At 33.9% G+C, this 13,290-nt stretch overlaps 1 protein-coding gene across 1 annotated transcript in view; it reads left to right on the top strand.

The window, feature by feature from the left end:
* Positions 1–9,844: 9,844 nt before the first annotated feature.
* LOC106130403 (GTP cyclohydrolase 1) overlaps positions 9,845–13,290 on the top strand; it is a 30,332-nt gene continuing 26,886 nt past the window's right edge. Inside the window, exon 1 of the mRNA XM_013329239.2 lies at positions 9,845–10,188. Within this exon, the coding sequence (XP_013184693.1) occupies positions 10,092–10,188 (97 nt within the window). The 5' untranslated portion in view covers positions 9,845–10,091. The remainder of the gene's footprint in view (positions 10,189–13,290) is intronic.

Below are 13,290 nucleotides of genomic sequence, written 5' to 3'. Positions count from 1 at the left end.
AAAATTTGAAGCCTAGATACTTAACAAATTCTAAGGGTTTTTTTTTCAAAAACCCCAAAAATATTATGTTAATTGAATTTTTAAAAAAATCTGCGAATATATTGTAGGTTCATTTTATATTTCACAATGTATCCCCCTTTATTTTACCAGTTTGATAGTTTTCTTTTGTAAATATTAATTACTTTTAATTAAAAGTGAAATTAGATATAAATAAGTGTCCGTCAACAAGTTATAATCTATTTGTATCACGTTACACACAGTTATTTCACAATATTTTGTAGTAAATTAGGTTTTTAAAATAGTAGGTAATTACTACCAAAGTGTAATTAAGAATCACATTATTATTTAAGATTTACGACAAGTTTTAAATTAAATTTCCCCTTTAATTAATCAAACTTTTCAATGTGTTAATTAAATTATTTTAAAATTTAAAATTCCAGCTGCTTATGCAATTCTTGTTGCTTTAGAAATAATTTAATATTAAATGCTATATGCTTTTATATTTATCTTAATAATGATATCTACGAAAATAACTGCTCGGTTTAAATTATGGCCTTGTTTTAATGAATTAATTAAATCTTGTGCGTTTACCGCATTTCCAAGTATAAATTAACTTCATATAGTAAATTTTACAAACAATTTGTAACATATAAGTACATATGCCATAATAAAATAGACAGATGTAGTTACATAAGATATATTACCATGTAAAGTTACACATGTGTGCCTAATTTATTCAAGAGTTCCAGTAAGGGTGCTTCTACATTATATCTTCCACATAAACTTAGTATTTACCCACTAGTCGTTTTTGTAATTTTCAGTTTTATAAAGAGTTCTATAGACGACTTGAATTTAGGTAATAAAATTTAGGTAATAAATTTAAATCCTTGAATGAACATTGTAAAAATGAAACATTATATTTCTTTTGATTTTATCGTTTGACTTATTGTTTATGTCCCAGTGAAAATCAATTAAAAATATAATGAATTTTGTTTTTTTAATTATTTGTATTTTTTAATAAATCCGTATATTGTATTTATAAAAGAGGATTAATTATTTTAATATTCAAAGACAGACTTATACTACAATGCGTTTTTTCGCAAATTTCGTATTTATTTACAGTACATCTATAGATCTCTTTATTGAAAAAGATTGAAAATTAAATTGTATGAGTGTGTATGAGATGAACCATGAAATAGAAAACTAAAATATAGTCTGAGATTTTGTAAAATGCTTGTTAAATTAAAACAATGTGATCGACATTTATTGGGCACGCGGTGAAGTGAAAAAAAATTCCATTTTAAAAAACTAAATTTAATTAATAGATGCACAAAAGGCAGCCTTATCGCATGGTGCATTTTTTTAAGGCAACCTTTTGAAACTTGGATATTATCAGTATTTTTTTTACATTATTACATTTGAAACATATTTTTTAACGTGTGCCCTTACAAACAAATCATAATTGCGATAAATGTATAAATATAATAATACGTGCCTTTTGTGTCGGTATTGCAAGAGATATTTTGTCTTAAATGAATAAAGGATTAATGTTTGTACATACATTAAGAGTGATTTTCATTTATAACCCTTTTGTATATTTCTTATTTTAATTATTAAAATGTGGAATTTGATCAAAGTGGAATAAACCAATTATACATATAATCAAGATTATATATAATATCCTCTACGTGTATACAGCCAACAGTCTTAAAAAGAATGATAGAATTGAGATTCAAATAGTGAAGATGCTAGACCATCGCCTTAAAGAATAATCCCAAATTTATAAGCCTATCCCTTAATCGCCTTTTACGACATCCATGGGAAAGAGATGGAGTTGTCCTATTCTTTTTTCCATTGGTGCCAGGAACCACACGGCGCATTCTTTTAACTGTATAAAGTATCGACAATCACAATAATCCATCGCGCCAACAACGCCATGAAAAAATGATCGAATAAATGAACCAGTAAACATTTCACTAGAAACCGGTATCCATGTCAATTAATATTCTACATTCAGCCTTCGATCACGAAGATGTTTAGTTGAAGATCTAGGTGGATGCAGACACGCAAACCTATTGAGGTAGCTGCTGATATGATTTTGTATAAAAATCTCAATACCATTTTTAAGCCATTCAGCTGAAGTGGCGTTTCAGTCTTTGAGACTGTCGACTCTGTCTATCCTGTAAAGGAAGTAGATATTATGTGGACGTGTTGTATGGAACCAAATTAATGAGAATTCCATAGTTATATATGTAACTTAGAAAATTTATGGATGCGACATTACATACGGAGGGTTAGGTAGAGACTCCATAGTTCCATACATACAAATGGTCACGTCTATATCCCTTGCGGGGTAGACAGAGCCAACAGTCTTGAAAAGACTGAATGGCCACGTTCAGCTATTTGGTTTAATGATAGAACTGAGATTCAAATAGTGACAGGTTGCTAGCCCATCGCCTAAAAAAGAATCCCAAGTTTGTGAGCCTATCCGTTAGTCGCCTTTTACGACATCCATGGAAAAAAGAAGGAGTGGTCCTATTCTTTTTTGTATTGGTGCCGGTACTTTTTATCCCGGAGTTCCCTCGGGATAGATAGGGTTTCCATGCGGACGAAGTCGCGGGCGGCCTCTAGTAAATAATAACTGTGACGGAAGCACTTCCAATATTGATGTTTTAATTAACTATGTAACAATCAATACTCGTTAAACTTTATTATTACGTCATTTGTACCTTACGGATTGAGTCTGACGTCATGGCCTTAATTTAATGATTGTTTTAGTGTGCCGGCTCATTAGTTAACTATTTATTATTAAGAGAAATTGTTTGTTAGTTTGTTAGAGAAAATAATGTTCTACTAAGTAAATGATAAATGCCGTGTGGTTCCCGGCACCAATACAAAAAAGAATAGGACCACTCCATCTCTTTCCCATGGATGTCGTAAAAGGCGACTAAGGGATAGGCTTACAAACTTGAGATTCTTTTTTTAGGCGATAGGCTAGCAACTTGTCACTATTCGAATCTCAATTCTATCTTAAAGCCAAATAGCTGAACGTGGCCTATCAGTTCGCTCAGGACTGTTGGCTCTGTCTACCCCGCAAGGGATATAGACGTGATTATATGTATGTATGTAAATGATAAATACCAAATGCAAGTCTGACTCGCTCACGAAGGGTTCCGTATCTTCATCACGTTTGTTACATAAATATTTGTTTTCTAAATGCACGTTTCAGCTTGTCTATTAAAATCGACCAAAAAATTGCATAAAATTACATTTGTTGTACTTTATTGTTACATATTTAATTATTTATTTCGATACGATACAAGTAAATATTTTATGAATATTTTGAGGCGTCTACCTGTTACCATTATTAAAACAAGTTTTCGGTATTACGACCCCCATAATATAATTAAAATTATTATAACTGAACAAATAACTGAGCAACGGAAATCAATAATTAATGAAAATTTCAATTTTCTAGCTATCACAGTTTATGAGATGCCTGGTGACAGACAGACAGCAGGGGCTTAGTAATAGAGTCCCTTTTTTACTATTCAGGTACTGAACCCTAGAAATGAATGAATGAAATGAACTTTCATGCATATTCGACGATTACGGGTACTCCTAACACCTCCCTTTTTTAAGACATTCGAAATTCGAGGCCGGCCCTGTCCCCCACTTTTACAGTCAGCTCTGCCTTATAAATTCCTTTTGTAAGTTGCCTTATAAGTCCTCATCCATTCTATCGACATGTCAAAACCATAATAATGTTTTATGAATAAACTTAAAATTACTAGACTTTTCGAAACTCCCACGGGAGCCAAGCCCTTCGCGAAAACTAGTCATATATCACTACATAGTATAAAACAAAGTCGCTATTTTAGTCTGTTTGTCTGTATGCTTAAATCTTTAAAATTACGCAACGGATTTTGATGCGGTTTTTTGTAACAGGTAGAGTGATTCAAGGGGAAGGTTTTAATGTATAATAACATCTATTAAATAATTGATTTTTTATTTATTGATTAAATAATTGATCGAATTTTGCACCCGTGCGAAGCCGGGGCGGGTCGCTAGTATTTTTATATATCATTCTCATATACCTACCCAATTATTTAATCCAGCTGGGAATCGAACCCAGGACAGTAAAGTAAATATTACACAATTCTAGCAACACATAAGTAAGGATAGAAATATGAAAGAAATCATTAATTATCAATTTACCCCAAGCTAAGTGCTTCAGTTTGAGAAACACGCCCATTGAAAGTTAATTATTATCATAATTAATCACTTGGAAAATTGTTTTTTAATATATATTTTCATAAACCGTGGAAAAATATTAATTGTGGTTTACTGCTAAAAATTATCACATTTTGTTATATCGAAATGTTTAATTATATACTGTTAGTGACTCATTCCTTAATTATTTATTTAATTCCTTAGCCAAAAGGCAAAAAAAAAGTTAAGTTAGTTCGTCATGTTTGTCTGTCTAGCCGCATGTGTTCTTCCTCGTAGTTTTATCCCGGTTGCATATTGTTAAATAAATAATAAATATACAATTATACATACGTACATACATATGGTCACGTCTATATCCCTTGCGGGGTAGACAGAGCCAACAGTCTTGAAAAGACTGACTGACAACATCCATGGGAAAGAGATGGAGTGGTCCTATTATTTTTTGTAGGTATTGGTGCCAGGAACCACACGGTTAAATAAATAATAAATATATACTTGTATATTCCTTACCTTGCCCATGGATGTCGTGAAAGGCGACTAAGGGATACGCTTATCAACTTGGGATTCTTCTTTTATGCGATGGGCCAGCAACCTGTCACATTTCCGTCATACAGCTGAACGTGGTATTTCAGTCTTTCCAAGACTATTGACTCTGTTTACCCCGCAAGGGAAATAGACGCAACTACAAGTATGTACGTAATAACATACGGGACAAAAAGGTCTTGGCATCGATATCAGTAAAATCATTATCGAATACATATTGTAATTTTAATCAATTAATTACGTGTTCAACAAAATAGTAGTTGTTCAATGTCATTGTGGAAATTGGACGCGTTGTTTTGCAAAATTATTGCAATTTTACTGTTTCTTTGTATTAAAGGTTATAACAATATCACAAAGAGTCTTCATATGTAGGTACATACATACATATGGTCACGTCACTTGAAATTCGGGAAGAGACTTTACTTTATACTATGTAGCGAGTGCCGTGTGGTTCCCGGCAAGAATAGAAAAAAGAATTTACTAAGGGATAGGCTTATAAACTTGGGATTCTTCTTTAAGGCGATGGGCTAGCAACCTGTCACTATTTGAATCTCAATTCTATCTTAAAGCTGAACGTGGCCTATCAGTATTTTCAAGACCGTTGGCCCTGTGTACCCCGCAAGGGATATAGACGTGTTTATATTGTAGGGTAGCAATTAAATGTAGGTATTCTATACTCATTATATTGTACCACCCGTGTAACCTCATTTTAACTCTATTTAATCTTAATAATCATCAATAAATAGTCAGTTTTTATTCAGCTTTCTTTGTATTAATTCTCCTCATAATACATCCCGTATATGGCGACCCTGCCAGGATATATTCTATATACCTACTTCTATACTATATGTATGTATCGATGTCTATCGTCAGGAACTGAGGATACCAGACGTGATGGTGGCCTTTCACACTCCGCCGCACAGTTATGTAATTATATTATATTATTGTGGCCATGAGAGTGAGCCGTACAAAAAGTGATTGGCTATATCGGTCAGGAGCAATATCAGATTGTTCAACCGGAAATGTTATGTATTAGTTTCAGTTTTTTTTTTTTGTGTGTTTATTTATGTATTTAAACTATGTTATATTGTTTGTTGTGCCGTGTGGTTCTCGGCACCGATGAAAAAAATGAACAGGACCACTCCATCTCGTTCCCGTTCGTAAAAGGCGACTAAGGGATAGGCTTATAAACTTGGGATTTTTCTTTTAAGCGATGGGCTAGCAACCTGTCACTATTTGAATCTCAATTCTATCATTAAGACAAATAGCTGAATGTAGCATATCAGTATTTTCAAGACTGTTGGCTACAATTAAGGGATATATATACGTGATTATGTGTATGTATGTAACTACGCATTCTCCTAATAGTCCTTTGTAGGAGCTGAATTATATTCTTTTGTAGACGGCGCACAGTTCGAGCGGGAGAAAATTCCTGTAAAAGCTAGTAACAAATAATTTACTTGCATCTCCTCTTGTTTACGACATTTGAGTATAACATTGTAACAATCGCGGGGGATCTGGACCAATTAATTTTAATTATCAATTACTTTACTATAAACATGAGTGCTGCCAACTTCGCGTTTTATTCATCCGTCATTACCACTACGTTATAAAGTTTACACGTGTATCTTAAGTGGGTAATATTATGTCCTTTTTTAATAATATTAGATTTTTTAATAATAAAAATTTAGCGCCATCTACGAAAGAATATTTTTTTATTTGAAAATTTTATTGCACAAAGATAAATGTACAAAAGGCGGACTTAATGCCGTTTGGCATTCTCTACCATAAAATATAGAATACAGTTCTTCGCAGTTTTTACCGGGATAAAAAGTACCATATTTCCTTCTTCAGTTTCTTAATTATATAAGTATGTATACTCAACATTTCAATAAGTTATATATACGTTTTGGAAGGAATTAGAAATTATTATTTTTTTGTTAGATACTTCTATGGGAATATGAAGGAACGTTGAAGGGACTAGACGAATGTACCTTGATCAAATCAGAGAGTTATGAATGTGGATAGAAGTGTGCTGAAGTGGATCATGGCAAATGGAAATATGTAGTCTCTACCTACCCCTTAGGAATGAGGCGTGATTTTTATGTACATATGTACTAGCTGTGCCCGCGACTTCGTTCGCGTGGAATAGTTATTTTGGGCATCATTGAAGCCCTCAAGGATGATGATGTTTTTATCACATTTGCCATTATTTCTTTGCTCCTTGTAGTTGCAGCGTGATGTTATATAGCCTGAAGCCTTCCTCTTTGACCATTTGGTCTATTCAACGCAAAAATAATTTTTCAAATAAAACCAAGTAGTTCCCGAGATTAGCGCGTTCAAGCAAACAAACTCTTCAGCTTTATAATTAGTATAGATGTACGCATGGTATAAAATATATGTACTTCTACCGGATACATCGTGGCTTTAAGAAGGCCATTTAGTGGGGCAAAAAAGTAGCCGTGGCCCATATAAATAAGACTATCATATATGTATATAAGCTATTCTGAGCCTTGGCATTGTCTTCCACGTAATAATTATGATTACGATATTACTATGATCCTGAATTAGGTAAGACAGATTAGAAAATCTGTCTTCAGACAGAATTCCGATCTCCCGTCTGACCTCGAGACGGGAGTCGCTTCGTGTAGAACCTTTAAACGTGTAACCTTTGCAGGGGAACCTGATAGTGATAAATAAATATATACGGGACAAATTACACAGACTGAGTTAGACTCGAAGTAAGTTCGAGACTTGTGTTACGAGATACTAACGCAACGATACAATTTTTTTTTATAATAAATACATATATAGATAAACATCCAAGACCCAGGCCAATCAGAAAAAGTTCTTTTCTCATCATGCCCTGGTCGGGATTCGAACCCAGGACCTCCGGGGTCACAGACAAGCGTACTACCGCTGCGCCACAGAGGCCGTCAAGTGATATATAGTTACACATCGAATTACCTGCATATACAGGTTTCCTCGTGATGTTTTCTCTAACTGTAAGAGCATCTGTTAGCGATACTATTGAAGACATCATACTTATAACTTATTAAATCATACAGACAATATGTTTATACATGTGATTAAAAACGTGAGTTGATAATGAAATAACATATTATGAATTTATATTGTTTTTATGCTTCACTCTTTCATTTCACCCACAATATTTGAAACGTAAAATATATTAATGCCATTTCAAACAAAAATTGAACCAGCCTTCTTTGGAACATCAAAATCAATATTTGTCAACAAAACAGGCCATCGCTGGCAGTTTTTCAGGTCATTTTACATTTCAATAAATTGAATTTAAGTTTGTCTTTGTCAAAAAGCGAGGTGCTACAAACTACCTAAGCACTTAACCCCCCTGTAGCTAGCATTCTCTTCGTGGAACAGAACGCTCTTCAAAACAGACACAGAATCTCATCAAACAACAAAACGAAACTCTCCTCGAAATGGACCAAACATATAACTAATATTGTGCAACAAGTAATGTGAAAATAGAGATATACATATAGTCACGTCTCTATCCCTTACATACAGTCTTTTCTAGAATGTTGGCTCTGTCTACCCCGCAAGAGATAAAGACGTGACTATATGTAGCTGTTATTTTTCATCAATGGTTTATAACCGGAGTAAAAAGAGAATATATCCGTTAGGTTATTCTAAACGTATGCTATTGCAATTTGCAGAATTCAAATTCAAATTCAAACTTTTATTCTTTTGATGAATGTATGGATTATTTCGGGGTAAAAAACGCTTCGTCACCAACAAAAGTTATTTTTTTCCTGTTACCTGGCATAAATTCTTTCTTACGTAAAGTAATAATTTATTCCCTGTTACGGGGATTTTGCGCATACCAAATTTGTATGCGCAAAATCCCCGTGATAACCCTTCGAATGTTCAGAATTCTTCTTTTCATACACACTATGTTTTTATTACAATACACACTATGTTTTTAATACATGTGAATTTGCTGTTATTTATTATGGTGCAATAAAGATACAGCTGTTACAGGGCCCTTTCGGGCAACGAAAATGAATATTTCGATAAAATGTCCTTAGTTTTACTCGTATTTATTTACTGTTTTCAACAAAAGAGAAAATATTAAGGAAGTTTCTTCTTTATGTGTATATCTGGGTTTATTTTATTGCTTGGCCATAATTAATACATTTTTACTTTAGTTCATTCTGGAACAATATTAGAAATAACATATAGGCTACTTTTATCCCGAAGTTCAAGCGGGAATGGTTGTTACGTTATGTTCGGGTTTCCACGCGGACGAAGTCGCGGGCGGCCTCTAGTTATGGAAATAAAATGAAAAATATTTGACAATAAAAATTATATCTGTCATTTTTTCCTAACTACCTAAACCATGGCAACCGTTGCTATGGCGTACATAAAGTAGGTTGCCTACAACCAGTTTATTTTGAAGTAGTTACGACATATTTCTTACGACCTTCCTTAGGGAGGAACAATAGAACCTTAAAACTTTGTGGGGTTTCAAGTTTTCTATAAGAAGTTTTTGCATTGTGTCAGTCACAGTGCACATCGGTAATGGAAAAATTTCACACATAGAATAAAACGGGGAAAACTTTGGTATTATTCCATCGTTTTTTATAGCAAAGGATTAACATAACAACTTATTCTTAGCTCTTTCAGATTATAGTCCCGTTAGTGATTTAAACGGATTTCATTAACATATTTAAGTTATTAGGTATTTAAATAAATACAGGTTGGATAACTGATATGCAATACTTATAAACGATTTTTTGTTTTTGTCAATATCTAAGCGACTAAAACTCGTGATAGGTAAATCTTTGTAAAATATATCGCGTGTGTTAGACTTCATGATTTTTATCTGTTGTAGCAATAATAGTAATATCTACAATATTTCATAACTTAAGTCAATATGAACGAACTTTAACGAAATTAACGTTTAATAGTTAAACCAACCATTATAACAACTTACACAATGTTAACGTAATTCAAATACTGCAGTTTTTGTATAAATAAACCTATCCCGCTAAGTATGTAGGGCATTTTGTCTGTGGCCGCGCGCTTAAACACAGCTCCGCGTTGTTTTTTTTTTATTATCATCAAAATCCTGCAACGGAATCATTCATTCCACTTATATTTTTTTCTCTGACAAACCGCTTACCTTGGCCGTAAGACCGCGCGAACGGGTTTTAACTAAATAATTAACAATTGCGAGTTACTCGTGCTGTCAAAGTGACGTTTAAAAACGCGCGAAACACGTCGCGATTCCGTGTTCAGTTTTCGAATTTGGAAAAGTTTATTTCTTTATAAAAATGAAGGAGTTGAATGGAGCCGTTTCTACCAGCCAGTGCGAGGCTAATGGCAATGGAGCTTTGATCGTCGCCAAAAACGGGAAAAAGGCTGACAATGGTGAGTTTTTTTTATTTATTTAAAGATCTTTTTCACCAGTTAAATACTTAAAACCAAACAATATCTTCATATCAATAACACGAATAAACGGTTAAAGTGATCCAATAATTATAAGTAAAAATGGTTAAAGTGATCTTGAGTTACCGACTTAGCTATTGCATAATTAATTTTATTAAATTTGGTGCCTAATGCAGTTGATAATCCACATAAGATTATAGGAATATGATATTTTTGTTTTAACACGGTTACATTATGATTTTTTAATTATTTTTTTTCATTTATTAGCAAGAACCTGAATAAGTATTATGAAAACTTTACTCTTTTCTTTATGTTGATGAGTTTAGGTTTATAATTGCGTACGTTAAGTTAAAAAATTTATTTCGTCACAAACATACTTACACCGGAAAACGAGTCCCATTCTGTTCTGTTTGCAAGAATAGGACACCCCAATAATGACGGAAGTCACTATATCATAAACAAAGTATATAGGTACCTACAATTAATGAATTAAGTGAAGTGTTTTTTTTCGAAATTTATGGTAGAGTTAAAATTATGCCGTGTGGTTCTCGGTACTTTAGAAAAGGACCACTCCAGCTCTTTTCCTTTTTTCAGTCTTAAAGATGTCGTAAAAAGGCGATTAAGGCGTAGGCTTATTGTTTTGGGATTCTTATTTTAGGCGATGGGTTAGCAACCTGTCACTATTCGAATCTCGATTCCATCATTAAGCCATACCTACAGCTGAACGCGACTTTTCAGTCTTTGCGAGACTGTTGGCTCTGTCTACCCCGTAAGGGATAAATACGTGATTATATGTACTTATGAATTTTTTTAATACAATTGACTTTGTTATGAAGTAATACGAGGTAACAGTAAAGCTAGGTACAGGTAGTTACGGTTTTGGTTGTCATTATACCTAGTAACATGGTGCAACCTACACTTTACCTCTGTGGTCCGAAGGGAAAGAAAGAGACATATACATACATATAATCACGTCTTTTTTCCTTACGGGGCAGACACAACCAACAGTCTTGAAAGTACTGAAAGACCACGTTCAGCTTTATCGCCTATTAAATTTAAAGTCAAATAAAAATCAAAACATTACGATTATTTATAGATATATTGTCTACCTATATTTAGAAAAGCACGTGATTAAAGTAATATTAACTAATTGATATATGCGTCTTATTTTATTTAGAACATTAGTTCTTTTTTAGAATAAATAACGATTGTATGTTAAATCATAAATTAAATGCCAAGATAGGAGAGATTCTGATTTTTGTAATTACAGAATAGCATACATACATACATATTATCACTTCAATAACCTTTACGGGGTAGACAGAGCCAATAGTCTCGAAACGACTGATAGGTCACGTTCAGCTGTATGGCATAATGGCGGAATCAAGTTCAAATTTTGACAGATTGCTAGCCCATCGCCTAAAAGAAAAATCTTATAAGCCTAACTTTTAGTCGTCTTTTACGACATCCATGGTGAAGAGATGGAGTGGTCCTATTCTTTTTTACTGGCACGAATATCATACATTAACGGGGAAGACAGAGCCAATTATCTCGAAACACCTTCAGCTGTATGGCTTAATGGCGGAGTTAAGTTCATATAGTGACTAGTTGCTAAACATCGACTAAAGAATAATTTTTATTAACTTAATAAGTCTTTCCCTTGATTGACTCCTACAGTGTGCACGGAAGAGAAGTTACTGGCACAAACAGCTATAGTTATATGCAGTTATCTTTTTTTTTATTTTGTTTGTTTGTTTATAATATCCTTATTGCATAGATATTTACACAATAACAACATACATAACATAGTTATAAAAGTAACAAATCACTTGCAAGTAAAATAAGAATAAAACTTAAAATAAAGAGAAGTACAAGGGCACTACTTATTTCTAGAGAAATTTCTTCCAGCAGGCCTAAGACAGGAAAGTGTAAAGAAGCATTGGCTTGTGTACATTATAATTAAGATTATAAGATTTATTAAAAGATTTGATTTGATTTTATTATAAGATTTATTATAAGATTTGCCGTGTGGTTCCCGGCACCAATACAAAAAAGAATAGGACCACTCCATCTCTTTCCCATGGATGTCGTAAAAGGCGACTAAGGGATAGGCTTACAATCTTGGGATTCTTTTTTAGGCGATAGGCTAGCAACCTGTCACTAGTTGAATCTCAATTCTATCGTTAAGCCAAATAGCTGAACGTGGCCATTCAGTCTTTTCAAGACTGTTGGCTCTGTCTACCCCGCAAGGGATATGGACGTGACCATATGTATGTATGTATAAGATTTATCTTATAATTCACATCCCTTACTTACTTCCTCAGCATTTTCCGGTCAGACAGACAATACAAGCATTTGTTACACTATGACATAGCCAAGTTACGAATAGTTACACTGTCGAGAGTTACGGAGTCGCGACGCCGAGGTCAATTTTGATTTATGTCAAACTGGGGTGACAATCATTGCAGATTCAACATACATACATACATATAATCACGTCATTATCCCTTGCGGGGTAGACAGAGCAGAGCAACAGTCTTGAAAAAACTGAAAGGCCACGTTCAGCTATTTGGCTTTAACATAGAATTTAGATTCAAATAGTGACAGGTTGCTTGACCATCGCCGTAAAAAAGAATCCCAAGTATGTAAGCCTATCCCTTAGTCGCCTTTTACGACATCCATGGGAAAGAGATGGGGTGGGGTGGTCCTATTATTTTTTGTATTGGTGCCGGGAACCACACGGCCCTGCCGGGAACCACACGGCACTGTGTGAATTGCAGATTTAACTATCCGTTTTTTACGTGTCTGTGGTGACATCTATACCTATGCCACAATCAAACTGTCGAACCACACCACAATCAAATTATCTTCTCTATTTGACTGCAGAACTTAAAAATCAAACATAGAATGCCGTGTGGTTCCCGGCTCTTTAGAATAGGACCATCTTTTTCATGGATGTCGTTAAAGGAGACTAAGGGATAGGCCAATAAACTGAGGATTCTTCTGTTCTGCGATGGGCTAGCAACCTGTCACTATTTGCATCTCAATTCCATCCTAAAGCCATACAACTGAACGTGGTATTTC

The sequence above is a fragment of the Amyelois transitella genome, chromosome 27 (genome assembly GCF_032362555.1).
Source record: "Amyelois transitella isolate CPQ chromosome 27, ilAmyTran1.1, whole genome shotgun sequence".
NCBI lineage: Eukaryota > Metazoa > Arthropoda > Insecta > Lepidoptera > Pyralidae > Amyelois > Amyelois transitella.
The sequence above is the reverse complement of the archived record's forward strand: the minus strand, read 5'-3'. Positions and strand labels throughout refer to the sequence as shown.